This window comes from Caretta caretta, chromosome 2, assembly GCF_965140235.1.
Source record: "Caretta caretta isolate rCarCar2 chromosome 2, rCarCar1.hap1, whole genome shotgun sequence".
Classification (NCBI taxonomy): Eukaryota; Metazoa; Chordata; order Testudines; family Cheloniidae; genus Caretta; species Caretta caretta.
The window spans coordinates 64,927,776-64,951,648 of record NC_134207.1 but is presented as its reverse complement, the minus strand read 5'-3'; the positions used below and the strand labels follow the sequence as shown (position 1 = coordinate 64,951,648).

Here is a 23,873-nt window from a genome sequence, read left to right as displayed (position 1 = left end):
CACCAATGCTTCATGCAGTAGTTACAGGCCATCTCCAATGTCCTTTTTATAAAACATACGATGCATCTTTCAAAGATCCCCAAAAACTTAAATCAATTCAGCCTGAAAATAAGGGTCTACAACTGAACTGCGAAAAACTATTTTGTTTGGGCAGAAAGATAAAGGTTCTTCCCCCCCCCCCCCCCCCCAACAAACTACTGCTTCAAATGCGTGAAGGGTACTAGCCAAACACCCAACCTTACTCCCTGTGAAGTCAATAACTTCAACAGAAAGAGGAATAGGGTCCAAAATCAATACAAAAGAAATTTAAGATGGATACTGCAGTCTCCTCCTGTTCCAGCGTACATAATTATTGTAGCACATGGTATATTAAAATCATCTACTTATCACACTCCTGCAATAAAAACCTACATTCCTTTTGCTCCTCTTGAAAGCACATTGGTGAGAATCACTTTTCGCTATTTAGAAAATGTAAATTATATTTATAATTAAGTTAACTAAAATAAATTTTAAACCTGCTGGCAGCTACAATATTATTGAAAGTGGATGTCACCTTTGGTGCTGCCAGTAGGAGGTCTGAATGTCAAGGATTTTAAAGCACAGTGATTTCTCTCCTACTTTAAAGGCCAGTTAAAGAGCAGAAAAAATTATGGTTTATTAGCATTAAATATTATGCAGTAAAGATCTTCTCCTTATTAATACTGTATTAAATTAACATGGAAACAATCTCTTAATTTTGTACTCCCACAGATATATGCACCACAAAAGATATCCTTTGACAAAACGAAAAAAAAAAATCTAATCAAAGTCACACAAGATACATAGTAAAATAGTCACACCATGCAAGTACTTGGATAGTTACACACAAGCAGATGAAGCAGCCTTATTAATATACGTGTTTCTTCATTAGCTTCACAAACTTAAATTTTAGACGGCACGTTTCTCAGGGCAGGGTCATTTCTTTTACTTGTCTTTAGAGCCCTATGAATATATATATGGTACTATACAGATTATTATCTATTTATACAAGATTATTAACAGAACCAAGTCCCTTGGCTACTATCTATTTCTTTCCTAAAATGTGAACTGCAATTAAATCATACTATGGAATGGCTTGACCAGTTTTATTTTTTTAATTCCTAAAGTTTGTGTATTAATCTGCAACAGAACTACTTAAAACCACCCATTATTTTTCCCATCCTCCAGAACATATTGTTGTAACAGTAAAATTATATTTCAAAACTAGTATTTAGAGGGGAAAAATAGTAACTGATCTGTGACCTTTTATAACATATTTAAAGGAGACAGTATTTATGTTTTATGCACATTGGAAGGTGAGTTTATTATAGAAGCAGTGTCACAGAACTGGCAGAATCCCCAATCATATCAAGTTCTGTAAAAGTGGAGATGTATCAAAGAGCAACACATGTGTCTTGCTACCAGCTATGCAGCCAGAATGAGACGGCCATGAAAGCAATATTCAGAGTATTGTCCTATTTATATACACCATGAGAAAATTCAGATTTGCAGAATGATTACAGGAAAAAAAATCTGTTAGAGTTTATCATAAGTTGACAAAAAACAAGATAAAATACAAGCATGTGTAATGTTCAGTGCCAGCTCCCAATCTGTAGCTCTACAGACACACACAGCCCTATAGTCATAGGTTTGATTAGAATTCTTCTTGCTCTACCTGTCTTCAGCAGACTAAATGTAGCTCTGATCTCAGGAGTTCTCTCCCTAAACAGAAGAACTAAACAAATGGACTGAAGAACAAAGATTCTTGCCTCTCTCTTCAGACAGGAATCGGGGAGGGTAGCACTAAATGGCCGTTCAGAGAGCATGCACAATGTTCTGATTCTATACTAGAAGTTTGCACTGAAGTGTGGCGTCAACACATAACACAAGAACTATGGGTCACCAAATGAAAATAATAGGCAGCAGGTTTAAAAAAAAAAAAAACACTAAAGGAAGTATTTCTTCACACAACGTACAGTCAACCTGTGGAACTCTTTGCCAGAGGATGTTGTGAAGGCCAAGACTATAACTGGGTTCAAAAAAAGAACTAGATAAATTCATGGAGGATAGGCCCATCAATGGCTATTAGCCAGGATAGGTAGGAATGGTGTCCCTAGCCGCTGTTTGCCAGAAGCTGGGAATGGGCAACATAGGATGGATCAACTTGATGATTGCCTATTCTGTTCATTCCCTCAGAAGCACCTGGCATTAGCCACTGACCCAGTATGGCTGTTCTTATGTAATATTTTGCAGTGATGCACCATCAAGATGTAAACAGTACAGGTAATTTCAGGACACTGAATTGAAATTTTTCAGTTACTCTTTCCAATTCCATTTGATGACAAAGTATTTCACCAGCTTTGTACACTGAGTAACAATTTCTCAAAGTTTTCTATTCAACAAGTACACAAATTATTTTCTCTTTAGTTTCAACAGTGAGGTGAGTTTTGAGATCAATATATTGCTCCTTATTTCCTTCTATTCAGGCTCCCTATTTACCTTTTTTTAAAAGACTGTGATGATCAATGTTGTTATAATAGAGTGGAAGGGAATTGTGGGAGAGATTCAGAAGGATTCAGTTTGGATGTCAGTCCGACCAGTATATGTATTGTTTTTATTGGTAACATTTATATATGTGCCCAGAACTCTGAATAGGTTAATTTGAACAAGAGAAAAAGAAAAGAAGAATAAACTGAAGTCAAAACCCAACATGGAACTTATTTTCAGCTACATATGAAATAACCGTGCAAGTCTTGATCCAAGTTTGAGACATGGTGGTCCAGAGGTCTTAATGAATCTGATGTAGTACATTAACATGAATAATATCTGAAGTTTATGTTCTAGAAATATCTCCACTAAAATTCCAGGTGAATACAGGAAAAGGTATTCTCTAGCCACAAATGGAGTAATGTTGGTGTGCTCCAGAGGAAGCCTAGACTAGGCTTTTTCTATGTCAAAGGGATAGTCAAGGTTATGCAAGACCTTTGAAGGGCAAAGGAAGTAAACAGTGATCTTTGGAGCTTTCAGGACCCCTCTGAGGGACAACAGACAATAAAGGCAAAATGCTCATACTTTTAATGTATAGAAAGCATTTATATAATATTTAGTTATTTCTACTACAACCTGATTTACAATGGACCTGACACATGTTTGAACAATGCTGTAATACTGTGAGTGTTTTAAGTACTGGTCCATCTTACATAAAATAATCAATTTTTAAAAATTCTTGGTATAATGATAAGTGAATACTTTGAGGTCTGAGGATCTTAAAGTCAAGTAATGTGAGGTAATAAATAATTCTACCTACTCTGTAGAGGAAAAAAAGTTCCTACAATTTTCATGCAAAGAATTATATTTTTAGGGTATTTCTCTATTTCCCAATTTAATCACTTAATGTCATAAAGTGAGACAAAATCAAGCAATATGAAATATGAAGGGTATGTTACATAGACTTCAGATTGTAATCCAAAAAGTTCTGTGTGTACTTGCCTAGCAAAACTTTGGCATCTTCCACATCAAAATCTCCATCTCCATCAGCATCATATATCCCAAGCTTGCCTAAAACGCAAAAAAGAAGGGATAAGGATGAAAGACTTCAGTAAAATGCTTCCAAAGTAATATGTTCAACATGTGTTCATTATATACAGTGGGTTGTAAATATTATATATATTTTAATGGTTTAGCCTCTGTCTGCCTAATTCAATTTTAGTCATGTGGAAAACAGCAAAACCATACTGAGTACAACACATTCTCTAAATAGGATTCTTAATGGAGTATAAGGTCGATATCTATTTCAATGCATAATTTCTTTAGTCTGTCACACACAACAGCAAGTATATAATTCAATTAGAAATTGTGCACTTTATCTGAATGTATTGAATTCAAAGCTAGCTGTATGACCACGAGCAATCTGAAAGGGTGTAATCAAACAAATTTATGCAATCTAATCACCATTTCTTTTTTTCTCTCTTCATACTGACTGCTATTCTAGACACTTCCCATATATATGTTATTGGACAGTTAAAATTATGGTAGACTGGTTTCAGTATTGGGTTAGTGGAACAGAAGCAGCCCATATCCCACAAAAAGCAGGAAAGAATTCACAGACATTTCACCAATGGCTACATAGGTTTACTGTAGCTAAGAAACTAATCATCATCCAGGGCATATCATCATCACTAGTCATGACCCAAAATGGTATACACGGAGAAGCAAAAGCAACATGTCATAAATGGTAGCTGCCTTAATCAGTAAAATCTAGTAAGGATTTTTAATACATGATGAAAACATGAGAGATCTTGCTTTTCTTTTATTTCAGCCACAGTAGCTTTAGCAGCCATATAGAGTAAACACTCAGGGGAATGTAGTCTCTTCTAGAAAATAAAGTATTACCTAAAACTATGTCATCTAAAAGAAGATGTTTCCTGGGATCAACAAATCAATTAGTAGGTCATTTAATACTTAATTAGTTTTTGATATATCTCAATTATCATGGCAAAACTCAAGCCTGAATCACAAAGCTATAAGATCATGGGGAGGAGTTGTAAAATTTAGAGGTTCTTACAGCCTATCAGTTTATTCTGAGCATGCCATTGCTTTTCCCTTGAGGAAAGAAGGGTTACCAACCACTAACACAGGGGCAAAAATTTATACAAAAATAAAAATAAATGTTAACCACTATTTTCCTGTTCTTCACAAAAAAATAATCCTACAGAAAATTTTAATAAACTAAAATATAGTTTATAAAATAGGACAGTTTGGTGGAAGCAGAATTCCAGGAACAGGTCCAGAATAGACTATAAATAAGCCATCACTACTCTGTTGCAACAATGAAATCTAAATTATTGCTGTTGATTTTCAGATTGAAGTACATAGTTAGAAATTCTGTAACATTCAGCTAGTAAGAAGAACTGAATTTCTCCAAGAATAGGAAGAAAAAAGTTAGAAATAACAAAATGCCGGAGTCTTTTATTTGAATAATGACTGAAGGAAAGAAATTTTTTTAAAAGTTAAAATAAAGAGTAAAACAGAATATGATTAGCATGAAATTTTAATTCCAGGGAGAGTGAAAGAAGTTTGTTTCCCAATAGCCTACCTTGAAGTACCTCTGACAAGTTATAACGGAAGTCCTTTGCTTTGGCTGCATGCATGGTAAAAATACAAAAATCATTATTTGCATCATCATCAGACCCTATCAGGTTTTTAATCAGATGTTTGAACCTTACATACAGGTCAATTATAATATCCTCCTAGATTCACCTGCATCAAAGATCAAGTACAAACTAACAAAGCATCAGCTAGGTGAAGACTGGACAGATTTCTTAGCGCCTAATAAACATGACGTTTTAAAAAAAAAAAAAAACACAAAACAAATACTATCAGAACGGTGAATTTTAAACATGATACAAAAAGCACAGTACGCATCCTATCATACCAGGTGTCCATTGACATATTTATCTAGTAAAAATAATACACTTGCAAATATATGTGCAGTAGTTAATTTACAAATTGGTGATGTGCTCCCATCTATCTGAAGGCAAGATTAAATCTTCAGTCTTTCTTCCTGAAATCGGAAAATGCTTCAATTCAATGAATGAAGATACAAGAAGCACATTTTCTGACGCACTATATTATACATATTAAGAAATTAAAGTTCTTACCTAGAACTTCTTCATAATCTACAAGTTCAAACCAAACAACTGCTACTGATGTCCAAACTCCCAGCAGTGCTATTACCATAAACCAGGTGAAAAACGAGCTTCCAGAGAGGCCTTCTTTCTTCCCATTCTTGTTTCCTCCATGCTTTGTCTCTGTTAAATATGTGTAAACATGGAAACTGGGTTACTATCAGAAGGCATAATATTTTATTATAAAAGGATGCATGTTTTTACAAACTGCGCAAGTAACGTATTCTATCATGACAGAATAATGTTTCTGTAGTACCAAGTGCTCAATAACTTTTGAAAGGCTGTTTACACTACAAGCACTACAGTGGCATAGCTGCAGCTATGCCACTATAGCATTACCTAGTGCCACCATAACACTACATAGCATAGTGTAGACATTTGCTACAGCAACAGAAAGGGTTTTTCCCAATCAATGTAGTAAATCCACCTCCTGGAAAGGCAGTAGCTAGGTCAACGGAAAAATTCATCTGTTGACCTATCCGTTCTCTGGGCTCAGTACCAGAGTTTAAATCGTCTTAACTCCAAGTGAGACAGGTTGACATAAATTTTAGACCAGGTTTAAGTTACTTTCACTACTATTATCTCCTTTATTATTAATAGTAATTGTAATAGAGAGGGTTTGCATATGCAGGCAAAAAGGGTGTTTTTTAAATGAGTGAAGCTAACTCGATTGAACATCCGCCTCCTTAATGCCTGCATATACACTGTTTAACTCCTTTTAGATGGTTTAAATTGGTTGTATTGTTTCCTAGGCCCCCACGAAGGTGACAATATGATCAGATCAAAGGATCTAAGACGTGTTAAATCAGATCTACACTGGTTTAAACGGGATTTTCTATCTAGTTAAGATAAATTGACTGAGCTAACTCATTTAAAAAAACCACACATCATTGTCACTTGTGTAGACAGAGTTCAAATGCTAGAACACATTACGGGTTTTGATCTACAACGCAGCCACCTTGTTGTTCCCTTCTTTACTGCTCAAAAAGGACGAGGCAAATGAATAGCAGCGAGATTAATTGTATCCATTTGCCAAAAGTTTCTAAAGCCTTCATGTTAAAAACAGAGTTAGTATATTATGTACCCAACTCACAGGGCTAAATTATAAAATTACAATCTGGTATGAGCATCCCTTTATTAAGGGCAGAGAAAGAAACGTGACTTAGAGCATCAAAATTTCTCCCGTTTCCCCCTTGCTCTAGGGAAAAGGTTACTTCAAAACATTTTCATACAGCAGTTTACTCCCTGCTGTGTACCTAGCCAACAATTCTTGCTGGCAAGCAACGGCAGATCCAGTGCTATTCCTACTCCCCACCCACTTGCTCACAGAAGTATCAGACAGGTAGTCCCTGCTTTCCAATGTAAATCTTGCAAACCTTCACGAGGTTTCTTGGAGATATTAAATTTACATTTAAAGTTACAATGAAAAAAATCCAGCTAGAAATAAGAAAACTCATTTTTTTTAAAATAAAAGTAAAAATACCAAAAAAGATTAACTACATTTTTTAAAAGAACACACACCACGTTATAAACACAAATAAAATGAAAAACAGAATACAGTTTTTTCCTGGATTTTCTCACAGGTGAAGGGAGTCTGCCAGTACAATTAATTAGAAGGAAAAGGAACTAGTGATTATTTAGATGTGCCGTGTGCATGCACTTCAAACCCACTAGGGAAAAGTAAAAACTTTACAAAAGGGTATTATGATCAGACAATACAGCAGCAAAGTTATTGTAATGACTCAACTTTTCAAAGGTTGCCAGACAACAGAGTTAACCCAAATAGTTTAGGCCAAATCTTTACTGAATTAAAAAGATACGTTATACATTTTTCAAATGCAAAGAATATTTAAGCATCACTAATGTACTGTGATTAAGATTTGTGTTTAATATCAGTATTATCATATAAAGTCCAGGTCAAATATTTGTTTGCCATCTTTAATATGATTAATTAGGAAAAATGAGACCTAAATGCTAAATGATCACAAGTTTAAAACAAAACAAAACAAAAAAACACACACAAAAAGCCACACTAAAAGGTAGTAGCCCTGATAAGGGTAGAGGAAGTAGGGATAGTGGTGGCCTCTTTAGCTGACTTACATGGCAGGGGTGGGAGGGGAGGGAAAGTCAGTGCAGAAGGGCTTCCAGTCCCTGCTTGATGTCAGGATCACAGACATACTAAGCTAACCCTTCACCCTATTTATTGCTTTATATGCAGAGTAAAGACAGTCACAAAAACAGCCGCATCAGCTCAGTTGTTACTGATGCAATATTTATAGTGGAGAAAAAAAATCTATTTAATATTGGTCCTAGAAGCACAGATTTTTGTTTATAAAGTATAGAATTCTGTTTCTTTGACATTCTAACCATAACTTTCCCCCAGTATGGTGTTTCCACTAATCTTTAGAAAGAGACTAGGACAGTTTAACCTCATGCTCGGACACATGAGTATAGTTCAATACACTAGTGATTAGTGGTTAAATTCACAAGGGAAGGTTGCAGGCAACGATAAACAAGGTGTAATATATATAGCAAATATTACAAATCATATGAAAAAAAAATCCCTGGCTAAGAGTTACTGAATGTTTAGAGAGAGCATAGATAAATATGCTATTATTTATTATTATAAGCTAAACCACCACACATCCAACTCTTATGAAACATAATTGTGATTATGTACTTGTAAGAACAGTTTATATTAAATGGGTGTTTTAAAGAAGTCTGTGACAAAGATCATATGATATAGTAAAGAAAACTATTTGTATTTGCATGAGCAAATATAGCATGATTCTATTTTATACTTCCATTTCTTTTCTATACTCTTTTCTCTCGTGGCATTTTCTTTACCACTGTCTCTCTGGAAAAAGGACTGTGTACCACAAAGCAACAAGACAGGACATCTAAATAATAGCTTTTTAAATTAAATAAGTAACCTAATATTACTGCTGCAGACTTCCACTTCTAAAGAACAGTTTTATCCAAGTCTCGCAGAATCAGACCCTACAACACAAATATCATCTGTTACAAGTGTAGCTTCCATTTACAAGCTTTGACTCCCCACCTTTAAGTGCTCTGAACAATTTTACTATGCAGAAATCAAACAAAACAGATCTGCTCTAACTTGCAACCATTTAAAAAAAAAAAAAAGAAAATGTTCAATTCTTCACTATAAGATTCATCCATCATTTACAGAAGCAAACATACATACATAGAGTCAGAGCTAAAAGCTAGCTAACCATTAAGGAATACTAACTCTGGTTTTGAACTCATTCCAGGGAGTTAATTCAACTTTGAAGCCCTTTCTCCGCACATATCAGCTATGTAGAAAATAGGTCAGTTTCCATATCTGGTAAGCCTTTGCTTACCCTGCCATATGTCTTTATACAGATACCATAAGTGTCTTGAACTACATAATACTCCTCAATAACAAATGTTAAGCTACTGGTTATGAATAGTTTCTATGAATAAAGAGGTTATGTGGGAACAAATTTGTTCATTTACTTATGGTTCTTAATACGTTCGGAAATGTGCTCTACTTTAAAAAAATAATAAATAAAATAAATAAAGCAAGCAAGCTCAAGTGAAACCTTCACATGTAAAAAAAAGCCTTCTATTTTAATAGGAATACTATGCTAAAAACCTATGTTGAGTATGACTGACCACCTACCATAAAAATCTAGGGAAAAAAAGATCTCTACTTCAGAATTAATTTAAATAGCAAAAATAAAAGCAGTTTGTGATGCAGAGCAAAATAGTAAACTGAATCCAAAACACCCACATACTACAATATGCTCCTTATTCAGCTGAGCACAAAAGACAGACACAGCCAAAGTACAATTATGCATTTTTTTCATTTCTGCCAAAGGTTAGAATTATACCTGAATCTTCAGCCATGGCACTAGTGTTCTTTATCCATGGATAAAATAAGTATATTGGAATCCAAAATCAACATCCAAGGTGGAACAAGGAACGAGTTACCCTCAATCTAGTCTTGCAACAGTGGCAAAAAAAAGTTTAATAAAGCTAACTCAGCTAGAACCTGAAACTGGACCTGACTGCCAACTCTTCACCGAAGCTATTTTTAGAGCAATCTTCACAAGCTACAGGCTTTTAAGCTCTCATATGGAAATCCAGAGCTGACGACAATCAAATTTACTCCCTCCTCTTAACAAAGCATTCTGGATAGTTGGTCCTTTCTCCTCCCTTAATCCCTGAACACCAAACATACCAGGCAAATGAAACAGAACAAACTGTGCTGCTGTATTTTTTGTAATAAGTCATGCCTCAATGCCCAAGTTGTAAGGGCATTAAATCCAGCAGCATAAACTAAAACAAAGTCTAGACCCAGAGTTTGTCTGTGTAGCAATTTTCAAGCTAGCCTGCACCCAAGAAACTTGCTTTGTGTTGGCACATACACTTTTTCCTAACATCCTGAGTAAACTGTTTTTTTGAAACTTGTTGCTGTCCACATTAAAGGATAAAACACAGCTAAATAACTACAAATGAAAAAAACATGACTACTAAGAACATCCAGGAATTAGAGAATAAATATGAACTGAGTAACCCAGATAGTCGCTCCTTTCAACTGCACCTCAAGTTCGCCTCTAGCATTCTTAATTTGGGTCACAGCTACCAGCCATTTTGCATTAGCAAAAAGAAGATGGACTTCAGTCCCAAAATGACTTCTTAAACTCTGCAGCATAAATACACACAAAGAGGTTCTTTCCTTATTAAATGAGCATTTTCCTACAAAGCCCATGCTGATTTTACCAATAGTAACCACATAATCTCTCTATAAGCATAAAATTTCTAAAATAATGTGGCACAAACAAATATAGGGGCATCCTTCACGTCCTTTTCAGTTCTGAAAACCTACACATGATTGTTACCATTTAAAACTAAACCAATTCAGTGGTGACCAACACCCACAGTGGTTCTCTGATAGAAAAATTAGATAACTGTGACAATGCTACATTCCACATATTTAATCCTCAATACCCTTCATCCTCAAAAGCTCTCTTTAGGTCACAATGTTTTCCCTATGCTGAGAAAACAAGACAAGTAATTTACCAGCAACAGTGGCGATATAGTGGAGCCTATACTATAGGCAGGGATATGACAATTTATTTTTTAAAATAATCAGATATGGCAACAGAAAATACAGTATTACTACCTTGCAGAATATAAGCAAACTTGCACTGCTTTTGTTGATTAGAAACCATAATCTCCACAATACAACTTCAAATAATTCACAACACTGGAGAGGAAAATAAGTTGTTAATGGATGATACTGCTTATTAAATGATCATAGTAATTCACAAAAAGGCTTTTAAAACATGTATAGAGAAACCATAACCAACTAATTTTAAAAATAAAACCATCCACCAACTAAAAATTTCTTCAAAGCCCTTTTTTTAAGAAGGCATAACCAAACAAAAATTTTAAAAACTTGGCATCTGCTATGACTTGGCAGTGCTCAGTGAATACTACTTGTGATTCAAGTACAATAGGAAGTGAATTCAAATAATAGGGAAAAGGCACAGAATAGGTGATGAAGACAGTGGCCATATAATGGGGGCCAGTTAAGGTAATTACTATGTATAGTCTATCACACATGGATACCTGAAAATGCTGTTTTGACAACTATAAAGATACACCATGACTCAGTGTTTCTCAAATGCATCCACGAGGGGCTTTTCTTGACGCCACAGCCTCTTGGACGGTGATTGAGGGGTGCTGGGGGGAAGCAGCGGAGCCAAAAACGCCAAAGGAGCAGGCAGCTAGTGTGAGTTCCCCACCTTCCCAGGAGTGGTGGGGTTCAGGCTTCTGGCTTCATCTCTGGGGCAGCAGGCTCTATCCTACGACTGCGGGGCTTCAGGCTCTGGCCCCGTCCAGCCTCACCACCCCATTGCCTCTGGCTCCCGCTGCTTCCCTACCACTTCCCCATCCAAGGCTTAATTTGTCCTCCAGCTTACCAGAGCTGAATAAGTCTGTTATGTTAATATCACTTTTCACGTTTGTTAATATAGCTTTTCACTGCCTCCTAGCTAGCAAGACTGCTGCTGTGAAAAGTGATATTAACATACAAATATCACTTAATAGGAACAAGACTTACTAGCTAGCAAGTCACTAAAAAAAAGCAAGCAAAAAAAGAAAAAACCCCCGCAAAAGATAAGAACATGCAATGCACTGCATTTGTGTTTCCATTCTGTTTAGGTCCAGTAAACAATACAGACACCTGTATGTTATTTTTATTATTGAGTCTGCAAAAAACCCTACATAAATAAATTACACTGATTTGGACCTGTATATGTGCATATTTATTTGTTTTTCCTAAAGTTAATGAAGTATTTTAGGAAAAACTGTCAGAGTGGCCACCAGCAAGAGTTGGGGGTCGCACTCTGAAGCCACTAATTTTTTTGTTGCGAGAACCCCTGCACTACGTGGTTTTGTACAACGCTTTCAGTCTGCTATCATACAAGGTTAAAGGGGTTCAGAGAAGGTGGACATATAGAACCTAGTTAGATTAGGTAACAGTGGTATGCAAGAAAGGGTAACTAAAGAAAACTCACTCTTCTCTGATTTGACTTTAAAGTAGATTTTCCAGTAAAGTCTTTCCTATGAAAAATGATAGCTAGCAGATGGGAGAGAAATTTCAGAGATTTATGGTCTCCAATACTCAGTAAGTTACCAAAGCAACTGACAACATTTACACAGACTTCATCTACCTAGCCTTCATAATTGAACACTTTGGTAGACCAATAGCTTATTTGTGGACTCTTGCCTCCAATAAATAAATAAATAAATAAATACAAATCTCTCTGCATCCTATTCTTTCCAACTTTTCTTTTTTCAACTTTTTCTGTCACATGTCTGAATCTTCCATCCTGATCTGCTGGATTATTGTTTTGCAACAATATATTAATTTTACAGCTATTTTCTGTATATACACAAGAAAATGATGTCCCTTAGTCATACGTTAGCCATTCTTAGCTAGAATACTTCCTTGCCAGTGTAAAGCTGTGATAATCTTGGGAGTGTTCTATCACTATCAATATCTATTAATTATAACTGGGTAGGTTATTTAAAAAAAACCCGTCTTACTCCTATACTTACTACTGAAGGTAGTATTTCCATCAAAACATTAAGATGCCTACTGCAGTGTTCCCTCCCCCCCAAAAGTAGAACTTGTGTTGCAGATTTTAAATTTCAAATGAATACATCTAAATATTCTTAAACCTGTTCCTTCCTTGTTCTGACTTGTCTTCGTTCCACCTTGTTGTTAATATTGTGTTGAACACATGATCAGCATTAATCTTTTTAGTGAAGACTGAAGTAAAATAGGCATTAAACATCTCAGCCTTCTTGATATTATTAATTATTAGCTCTCCTTCCTTGCTCAGTAATGGACCTACAATTTGTGTTTTTCCCTTGCTTCTAATTTATGTAAAGAACTTCTTACTGTCCCTTTCTAGGTGCAACTCATTTTGTGCCTTAGCCTTTCTGATTTTTCTCCTTACATGCTTGTGCTATTTCTTTGTACTCCTCCTCAGCAATCTGTCCATATTTCCACTTTTAGTAGGATTCCATACGATTTTCAGGTTCCTAATGAGCTCCTGATGTGGCCATATTGGCCCCTTACTATTCTTCAAATTCAGACAGTTTGATATTGTGCCTTTAATACTCTCTCAGAAGATGCCAGCGCTCAGCTCCTTTTTTCTCTTCGGTTTTCTTCCCTGAACTGATAGTCTCTGAAAAAAGAAAAGGAGTACTTGTGGCACCTTAGAGACTAACAAATTTATTTGAGCATAAGCTTTCGTGAGCTACAGCTCACTTTATCGGATGCATTCAGTGGAAAATACAGTGGGGAGATTTATATACATAGAAAACATGAAACAATGGGTGTTACCATACACACTGTAACAAGAGTGATCAGGTAAGGTGAGCTATTACCAGCAGGAGAGCTGGGGGGGGGAGGGAACCTTTTGTAGTGATAATCAAGGTGGGCCATTTCCAGCAGTTGATAAGAACATCTGAGGAACAGTGGGGGGGGGGGGCGGGAGAGAATAAACATGGGGAAATAGTTTTTCTTTGGGTAATGACCCATCCACTCCCAGTCTCTATTCAAGCTTAAGTTAATTGTATCCAGTTTGCAAATTAATTCCAATTCAGCAGTCTCTCGCTGGAGTCTGTTTTTGAAGTTTTTTTGTTGAAGAATTGCCACTTTTAGGTCTGTAATAGAGTGACCAAAGAGATTGAAGTGTTCTCCGACTGGTTTTTGAATGTGGTGTGGTCTGGATGAAAGCTGGAGGCATGTAGGTAGGAATAGCGGTCAGTAGGTTTCCGGTATAGGGTGGTGGTTATGTGACCATCGCTTATTAGCACCATAGTGTCCAGGAAGTGGATCTCTTGTGTGGACTGGTCCAGGCTGAGGTTGATGGTGGGATGGAAATTGTTGAAATCATGGTGCAATTCCTCAAGAGCTTCTTTTCCATGGGTCCAGATGATGAAGATGTTATCAAACGTAGTGCAAGTAGAGTAGGGGCATTAGGGGACGAGAGCTGAGGAAGCCTTGTTCTAAATCAGCCATAAAAATGTTGGCATGCTGTGGGGCCATGCATGTACCGCTGATTTGAAGGTATACATTGTCCCCAAATGTGAAATAGTTATGGGTGAGGACAAAGTCAAAGTTCAGCCACCAGGTTTGCCGTGACATTATCGGGGATACTGTTCTTGATGGCTTGTAGTCCATCTTTGTGTGGAATGTTGGTGTAGAGGGCTTCTACATCCATAGTGGCCAGGATGCTGTTTTCAGGAAGATCACCGATGGACTGTAGTTTCCTCAGGAAGTCAGTGGTGTCTCAAAGACAGCTGGGAGTGCTGGTAGCTTAGGGTCTGAGGAGGGAGTCTACATAGCTGGTAGCTTAGGGTCTGAGGAGGGAGTCTACATTATCTACACCCTGACAACAGGATGTCAATGCCTGAGATGATGGGGCGTCCAGGATTTCCAGGTTTATGGATCTTGGGTAGCAGATAGAATACCCCAGGTCGGGGTTCCAGGGGTGTGTCTGTGCAGATATGTTCTTGTGCTTTTTCAGGGAGTTTCTTGAGCAAATGGTGTAGTTTCTTTTGGTAACCCTCAGTGGGATCAGAGGGTAATGGCTTGTAAAAAGTGGTGTTGGAGAGCTGCCTAGCAGCCTCTTGTTCATATTACGACCTATTCATGATGACAGCACCTCCTTTGTCAGCCTTTTCAATTATGGTGTCAGTGTTGTTTCTGAGGCTGTGGATGGCATTGTGTTCTGCACGACTGAGGTTACGGGGCAAGTGATGCTGCTTTTCCACAATTTCAGCCCGTGCATGTCGACGAAAGCACTCTATGTAGAAATCCAGTCTGTTGTTTCGACCTTCAAGAGGAGTCCACCCAGAATCCTTCTTTTTGTAGTCTTGGTAGGAAGGTCTCTGTGGGTTAGTATGTTGTTCAGAGGTGTGTTGGAAATATTCTTTGAGTTGGAGACGTCGAAAATAGGATTCTAGGTCACCACAGAACTGTATCATGTTTGTGGGGGTGGAGGGGAGGAAGGAGAGGCCCTGAGATAGGACAGATTCTTCTGCTGGGCTAAGAGTATAGTTGGATAGATTAACAATATTGCTGGGTGGGTTAAGGGAGCCACTGTTGTGGCCCCTTGTGGCATGTAGTAGTTTAGATAGTTTAGTGTCCTTTTTCTTTTGTAGAGAAGCAAAGTGTGTCTTGTAAATGGCTTGTCTAGTTTTTGTAAAGTCCAGCCACGAGGAAGTTTGTGTGGAAGGTTGGTTTTCTGGTCACCAGAGCCATGAAGATTTTAAAACTAGTAAATCTCATGCTCTCACACCTAGTTTTTACTTATTGTTTAGAAGAAGGCATAGAAGAAGGCAAAAATACCCTTACTGTTTTTTCCAATTACCTATCAGTTTCTTAACTCTAAATGAACTTGTCAGCGAACTGAACTCATTGAATAAAAACTGAAATAAAGAAAACATTCTCTCCGCAGCTGGAGGAGAGGCTGGTGCTGTCAAAAGCTGGTTTAGCACTTCAAATTCTAGTCCCCGGAGTGTACACAGCAACTTCCATTAGTTCAGTGGTTTGACTTTCTTTAAAAATTTCAGCCAGTGTACTACTTATTTGTTTAAAATTTTAATTTAAATTATTTTAATAGATCGTGAGTTTAAACAAATATAGGCTGTCAATTTCAAATTTAATTTAAATAGGTTTCGGAGTAACAGCCGTGTTAGTCTGTATTTGCAAAAAGAAAAGGAGTACTTGTGGCACCTTAGAGACTAACCAATTTATTTGAGCATACGCTTTCGTGAGCTACAGCTCAATTCATTGGATGAAGTGAGCTGTAGCTCACGAAAGCTTATGCTCATATAAACTGGTGAGTCTCTAAGGTGCCACAAGTACTCCTTTTCTTAAATAGTTTTTTTAAAATATGCATTTAAATTTTAAAAAAATCTGATTTTTTTTTAAGTTTACTTTTATCCACCCTAATTGCTTCATTATTAATGGTGGACCTTAACAGTGTTTTATCAATCAAATTTTCAAAAAGTGTGCACACTCATACACACAGTAGGCACACAAATTGCTTTTCAAGTGGGGAGATATTCACAGACCAAAGCAGTTAAATCTTAAAGCATCACTTAAAGTTGTAAATACATAAGGGAGAAAAATATTAAATGTGTAGATCTTTAGTATCAGCAAGACAGGAAATTCAAAGTCAAGTTGACAGATCTACAAAAAATAAGTATGACAATGCAGAATTAAGTTTATTTGAGCTATATTAATCGTCTCTTACCCCAAAGTACAAGTCAGCTTCATGACAGAAGCAGATCTAAGATACTATTTAAACTACTTTGAATAGGATAACAAAAATGTAAGTGTGTGTGTATATACAAATACAAGCTCTCCATGGTAGAACATTAAGGTTATAAGCTGCCTATCATGTTTCTAAAAGAGGTAGTTTGACACTCATGGTTAGTATTTTTCTAATAGAAGAAACAGCTACTTAATATAACTGGTTCTTCAAGATGCGATGATGCTGTGTATTCCACTTAGGTGTGTGCACACCCAGCGCACCAGAGCCAGAAATATTGCTTAACAGTACCCGTAAAGGGGTGGCACACGTGCCTCCTACCTGTACTCCCTCCCCTGGCTACATGAGGCGGTGTTGCCCCCAAGCCCCACAGATGCAGCTGTGATTCTGAATTAGTAGGTCAGGATGGAGAGGCAGCAGTATAGGAGGCTGAATAGACAGCAAGAGAAGATCGGAGAACCACCATCTCAGCTAGGCTGGGTCAATAAGAATGAGCCAGCCTTGAGCTTGAGTATGACCTGGATTAGGGGAAAGGATTTCAGAAGAACCACCTGAGATAGAAAACCTTGGACAGGGAGCCTGGAGTGAGGCCCTCTCGAGAGCAGAACAGATGACATTTCTTCTTGTCCCAGAGGACACTTGTCTTCAAGGGCCATCCGTGACTTAGGTAAAAATACCTGGTGAGATGGTCCACGAGATTATTCTGAATCCCAGGTAAGTGAATGGCTATCGGAGTAATGTTCTCCTCTAGGCAGAACAACCTGGAGCACACTCCCCTGTTCACATAATACATCACAGTGGTATTCTCAGTGAGTATGTGAACCACCGAGTCTCTGACACAGTGCCGAAAAAAGTGTGACATGCACTGTATATGGCCCACAGTTCCAGGAAGTTGATATGTAGTGAGGCCTCCTGCTTGAACCCCTGTCCCTGTACTTTCAGCGACCCCAGGTCTTCCCCCCCCCCCCATCCATCAGGGAGAGACATTAACAATCAGCTTGGCTGGCAAGAGCCAGACAATCGAAACCTTGGTAAACTTTCTCTGGATGCATCCACCACTGCAAGGAGTCCAGGATGAGCGGATAGAGACGAACCAGCCTGTCTAGAGGATGGACAGTAGACTGTCCTAAGCCATATTTGAAGAGGGCGAAGGCACAACCTTGTAAACTGGACCACCTGTGTGCAAACAGACATGTGGTCCAAGAACCTCAGACATGTCTGAACTGTTGTGGAAGGTTGAAGGCTGCAAACAGAGACAAAGATGGTGAATGGTTTGAAAATGGTCAGTCAGCAGAAATGCTCTTGATGTCATGGAATCTAATAGGGATGTAAATACCATTTAAAAAGTTAACCATTTAAACTATTAAAAAATATTTCATTGAAACAGTTAACCAATTAAAGGGCCAGCTGGCCGGTAAAGGGCCGATGCGAGACTGCTCTGGACGGTGTGGGGGTTAACCGTTAAGGCAGGTGTCATAACCATAAGGGTAGCCTAAAATTCCTCCTTACCTGTAAAGGGTTAAGAAGCTCAAATAATCTGGTTGGCACCTGACCAAAGGAACCAATAGGGACAAAAAGATACTTTCAATTCGGGGGGTGGAGGCGGGGGGAGAGAAAAAAGGGTTTGCTTTGGATTCTTCGTTTCTGTGGCCGTTCTCTCTTGGGACTGAGAGGGGCCAGACAGAAATCCATCTTCTCCAACCCATCCTAATCCAAGTCTCCAATATTACCACCAGTATAGGTAAGCCAGACAAGGCAGATCAGTTTATTTTTTGTTTTGCTTGTGAATTTTCCCTGTGCTAAGAGGGAGGTTTATTCCTGTTTTCTGTAACTTTAAGGTTTTGCCCAGAGGGGAATCCTCTGTGTTTTGACTCTGAATACTCTGTAAAGTATTTCCATCCTGATTTTACAGAGATGATTTTTACCTTTCTTCTTCTTTTTTTAAATAAAATCTTTCTTTTAAGAACCTGACTGATTTTTCCATTGTTCCAAGACCCAGGGGTTTGGGTCTTTGAATGTTTTGTAACCAATTGGTTAGCATATTATTCTCTAGCCTCCCCAGGAAATGGGCTGTAAGGGCTTGGGGGGATTGCTGGGGGAAGAGGAACTCCAAGTGGTCCTTTTCCCTGGTTCTTTGTTAAATCACTTGGTGGTGACAGCATACCTCAGTCCAAGGACAAGTAGAGATTTGTGCCTTGGGGAAGTTTTTAACCTAAGGGGGTAGAAATAAGTTTAGGGGGTCTTCCATGCAGGTCCCCACGTCTGTACTCTAGAGTTCAGAGTGGGGAGGGAACCCTGACAGCAGGTTAACTGGTAAGACTAATGCTTACTGGTTAACATTTTCCATCCCTAAAAATTTAACACAGTGCCCCAGTGAATTCAATATTTTGAGTGGGAGCCAACATTGACTTTCCACTGTTTAGGATGAGACACAGATGGGTCGAAGTGCCATCATGAGCAAGAACTTCCCCTCTGCATCTGCCCCTCGGTAACCAAACATCCAGATCTAGGAAGATGTGAAATCTCTTCTTTGTGAGATACACCGTAACAATCACCATGCATTTAGTAAAAACTCTTGGGGTGTTCCACCACAAGAAACTCAAGGAACTTTCTCTGGCTAGGCAAAATCGCCATATGAAAGTAGGGGTCCAGAGCAGCAAACCCATCATTTTGAGACAATGCAGGGAGGACATCAATGGAGTGACCATTCAGAACCTCCTGTGCCTGATAGATTTGTTGAGGCTGCAAAGGTTGAGGATGGGTCTTATGCCTCCCTTGGATTTGGATACTGGAAGTACCTTCCCCACCACTCCCAAAGCCAGAAGAAAACAGACCTGCTTGAGGAGCAATATCTCATGAGAGGGGTCCCTAAAGAGAGACGAGGAGGAAAGATGGGGAGGAGGTGTGAAGAGGAAACTGATAGCATAACTGATAAAACAGTGCTTTGGATCCAGCTATTGGTGGTGACAGAGCCCAAAGGATTGTGAAAGCAGGCTAGCCTTTCCCCAAAGGGCATAGATGAGGTGAGAGGAGCAACAAACTACAACAGTGCTCTGGACCAAGGAGTCAAAATGGGTGCTTGGACTGTCTGAACCTCAAGCCCAACTGCTTTCTTCTGTGGGATCTATCACTCTTTCTGGGGTAGTCGCATTGCCTCAGGGGAGGGAAAGGCAGTCCAAGCATGCACTGATGATGATACTGCTGCCAACGCCGTTGAACATCATAGTGGTACCAGAGCATACACTCCCAAGGACCACATGATAGCCCTTGAAGGAGAGCAGAGTCTCATAAGTTTAATTTGAGAGCTGTTTTTGGCTGTCAAAGGGCAAATCCTCAATGGCTTGCTGAACAGTGGGAGCAATGCCTGAATTCCAGACAGGAAGCCCCAGTCACGGAAACTGCAGAGGCCACGATGTCTAGTGTGGACTGCAAGGATGTCTTAGCTACCAAGCAACCCTCAGTGACAAATACCCAAAACCCCTCTTGTAAAGCTTTGGGCAGCTGGTCTGCAAAATCTGCCCCAGCTATCCAGTTGAAGTCTTACTTGGACAGCAAGGCTTCCTGGTTAGCAATTCACATCTGTAAGGAAGAGCTGTAAATCTTCCTACCCATGAGGTCCAATCATTCAGAGTCCCTATCCTTGGGGGTGGACATGAACCTGGCTTCTCCCTCATCAGTACCAGGCATCCGTTGAGTCCAGAAGCTGGAACAAGAGTCAGTGGTTCAGGGTTTCTAACCTCCCTACTTGGTACCAAGGAAGGGTTAAAGGTACCCACAATATCCTGCATGCCAGCATCAACTCCATGCCAGTCCACGCTTTTCTGGGGAGGCAGAAAAATCACTCCAAGACCAAGAGGAGTCTTAATTTGGTCTTCTGGGACCTTTTCCTCAGCACAGTTGATGGAAAACAGATCCTGTTTCTTCAGAGAGGGACCTGCTCTAGAATGTGAAGCAGCAGCACCCTCAGAGTCCCAGGGTAATCTCCAATCCAGCAAGGGCTTTGGTACTGAAGAAGGCCGCATGGCCTATCCAAACAGTTGCTGCTTCAGATAAAGGTCCCGAGGCCACATGAGTCTATTTCTTAAGTGATATGCAGATCACGCAAAACTCCTTCACATGGCCCTCGCCAAAACAGAGCAAGCACTGCACGTGGGGTTTGCTCCCCCAAACGAAGGACAATGTTTAAACCCTGGTGAAGGCATCACCAAGGAAAATTACTACAATTAACACTACACTAACACGGAGGGTAGTGCTAACTATACACAATGGGGCGGGGGGGGGGGGAGGAAAGGAACTAGTTGTGAGGTTTAGACCACAGAACTCCAACTCTAGCCACGAGCAGTAAAAAGGAACTGAGGGTGTTGGGGCGGTGCTGCCTGATTGAGCCGGGGGGAATGTGGCCATGAGATGCAAGTGACACCCCTCTACTTACAGGCAAATTTCTCCAGCTCCAGTGCACTGGGCATGCACATTCCTAAGTGGAATACACATTTGTATCTACTCAAAGTAGTAGTCATGATGTGTATCTAGCTGTCTGTAGGGCTGGGGAACCTGGAATTCCCCTTCAGCAGGAAATTCTGGAAGAAAAAAAAAATTTCTTTCTGCATCAGAACAAAATCGCAAATCTTCCAATGGAATGGGAATTAAGATTTAAAAAAAAAAATACATACATCAAAATGAGGTTGAAGAGGATCACTGAGCTGGCTGAAGACTCTGAAGCCCTGCGACTTGGAGAGTGGAACAAAGCCCTGACTGCTATGGCTCCAACAGGTCTCCAGGCTTTCAGATCTGTGGCAGCCCTCCAGAGAGGGCTGCCAGAAAACCTGCCTGGTTTCTATCAGATGAGGTGACAAAACTGACACATTCCTGTAGACATTTTTCTACTAGCTCTAGTGATGTGGCTTCAGTCCCACGCTGGGGAAATGATTAAGATACCATGGGAATGGGTGTGAATATAAGCACAGACTAAATATAAAAAGAGATACTGTAAGCTGTTCCTCATGTGAATGTAGAGGGTGTGCTGGGCACCTTAAATGGCAATTTCTAGTTACCAAGGATTAAAAGTTTTCAACTTCTGATTAATTAACGCCATGATTCTTCGAGGGAAAATATTTCCCTCCTTGTTCTATACACTCTGTAGTGTACTTCCTATCATCATGTTTAGCTATATGTTCCAATTAAAACTATGGGAGAGCAGCCAGCGGAGATGTTCTTTTGCTGGATTGAATTTCTTTCATGGTTTGAAAGAGTTACCTGTACTGAAAAGAAATTTTAATGGCTACACTTCAATTATCCCTGTACTATGTTGTGAGCATAAAAAAATTACAAAGATCATGGAGACATTCAAAAGGCATTCTAAAAGCTTTTGACAACATTTCTGAAGTTGGGAGCTTCAAGTTTGGTACTTCATTAAAGCAATCTGATTCTCAAAAACATTAAGAACCTGAAGCGATTACCGAGTTCAAACGGGAGTTGTAGAAGCTAGTTAGACAAATTAGAAGTCTAAATCTGGCTTCATATACTCTACTTAGGCTCCAAACTTTTAAAACAAACACCCTTAAGCATTCATCTTATCCATAATAGAAAGTATCACTTCTCTGCATTAATCCTGAAAAGTTCATTTAACAGAAAATAATTTCCATGAGCAGATTTTCCAAGTACTGTCCACATCTTTTCACAGTACTAAGCATGGAAGATGGTATGGTAGATTTCTAGCTAGGTGTGGACCAGTAATCGTGCTAATTTTGAATAACTCGAATTCTGGTCAACTCAAATTCCTTTCTTCTCCCCTCAAAGCAAATCACCATCCTATATTTAAAAGAGCACTTAGTTGAAGTGAGCTGTAGCTCACGAAAGCTTATGCTCAAATAAATTGGTTAGTTTATAAAATTGTAGTTCATAACAAGACTTCACACTCTTAGCGTTTGATATGAAACATTTGTCATAACTAGGTATCATGCTCCAATAGCACTATGCAGTAGTAAGTTAGTTATAATATGTACAAAAGCACAGGTTAGGATCTTTAATTGTGAACATTAAAAACAAAAAAAAGTTTTAACAGTACAAATATTACAGTCTGTCAAAGTTCAGCATATGTGTATCTGATCACTTCATATTGCAATGTTTGCAAGACAGTTCATACAGGTTAAGATTTATTTTTCATTTCAAATTAAGTCACTCAAAAAAAACCCTCTCCATGCAGGAAGTCAGTCCATATGATGCACTTGGGGGGGAGGGAGGGAAAGGGGAGAGGGAGAGAAAGTCAATCACTGCATGCTCTCCACACAAATTACCAGTTTCTGATCTTCATCAGGAAAGAACCACCTGGATAGAATCAGAACTTCACTGCATAAGTTCTCTACAATGAAGAATCCAATAAAAGAATTAGCTTCGAAACAGTTTTAACAAGGGCATAAAGCAGAGGTACCGTGTTTCCATGCAGATTTTTAAAAACTGAAGCTTTTTTAAAAGATTGAACTATTCGTTTAGTGGTAGTCTGTGTACAGTTTACAGAAACAGCAAGGGCAAATGACTTAAAACAGTCACTTCATAATATAAGCTTACACAAGTTTGTCTTGTAGCACTACTGCTGTACGTTACTTCAAAGTTTTATTGCAGCAATTGGATATTCAAAGATTCTGTACTTCACGTGCTCAGATTTTCAAAGTTATGCCTCACATTAGATTCAATGTATGCAGTTAACCCTATACAACTTGACCTCCAGTCGTGCTCCAGGACCTACTTTTCATAGCTTTTAATTCCATTGTAAAAATCAAGGTGTTCTGGGTTTTGTTTTTTTTTCTTTGTTTCATTTTTGGAGAATGTGGAAAGAGCAAAGATGACCCCTAAAAAGGGTGAAATAAAAAAAAGGACTGTGCCCTTATTTGTTTTGATAAGGAAGCTGTTTTAACTTTAGAAATTTAGTTTAGAAATTCAGATGCTGCCTACGTTTTTTAATCGCGGATGTGTACACCTGGAGAACTAACCGATACCAAACACGTGAAACCTGATTATTGCTCTGTACACATTATAGCTGGACCTATAATTTAGTAGATAGTTATGACACAGTAAGCTTAATCAATTATACAGATCAACATACAGAAGCTTTTCTGTCTGTCTTTGTCCAGTATAACTTTATGTATAAACCTAGCATCCTACCTGACCGTATTTTCAGAAGTTCCTTCTGGCACACTTAGGTAGTTATCCTGGAGTCACACAGCAGTAGGATACCCAGGAAATATGGATACTTCTCCATTATGGATTTCTTTTACTTAAACCCATAATCCCCTGCCTGAGGGATCAAATTTACCATTTTTCC

General features: G+C 38.6%; 1 protein-coding gene across 18 annotated transcripts in view; it reads right to left on the bottom strand.

Moving 5' to 3' along the window:
• ASPH (aspartate beta-hydroxylase) overlaps positions 1-23,873 on the bottom strand; it is a 201,194-nt gene that overhangs the window by 157,261 nt on the left and 20,060 nt on the right. For 10 of the 18 annotated variants that reach the window (XM_075125190.1, XM_075125174.1, XM_075125184.1 and 7 more), the window contains exons 2-4: positions 5,679-5,828; positions 5,114-5,158; positions 3,508-3,576 (exon numbers count right to left, since the gene is read on the bottom strand). In XM_075125190.1, coding sequence (XP_074981291.1) covers positions 3,508-3,576; positions 5,114-5,158; positions 5,679-5,828 — 264 coding nt within the window. Of the gene's footprint in view, positions 1-3,507; positions 3,577-5,113; positions 5,159-5,678; positions 5,829-9,583; positions 9,917-23,873 lie in introns of those variants that run through there. The other 8 variants (XM_075125176.1, XM_075125183.1, XM_075125185.1 and 5 more) reach the window with 5 other exon arrangements.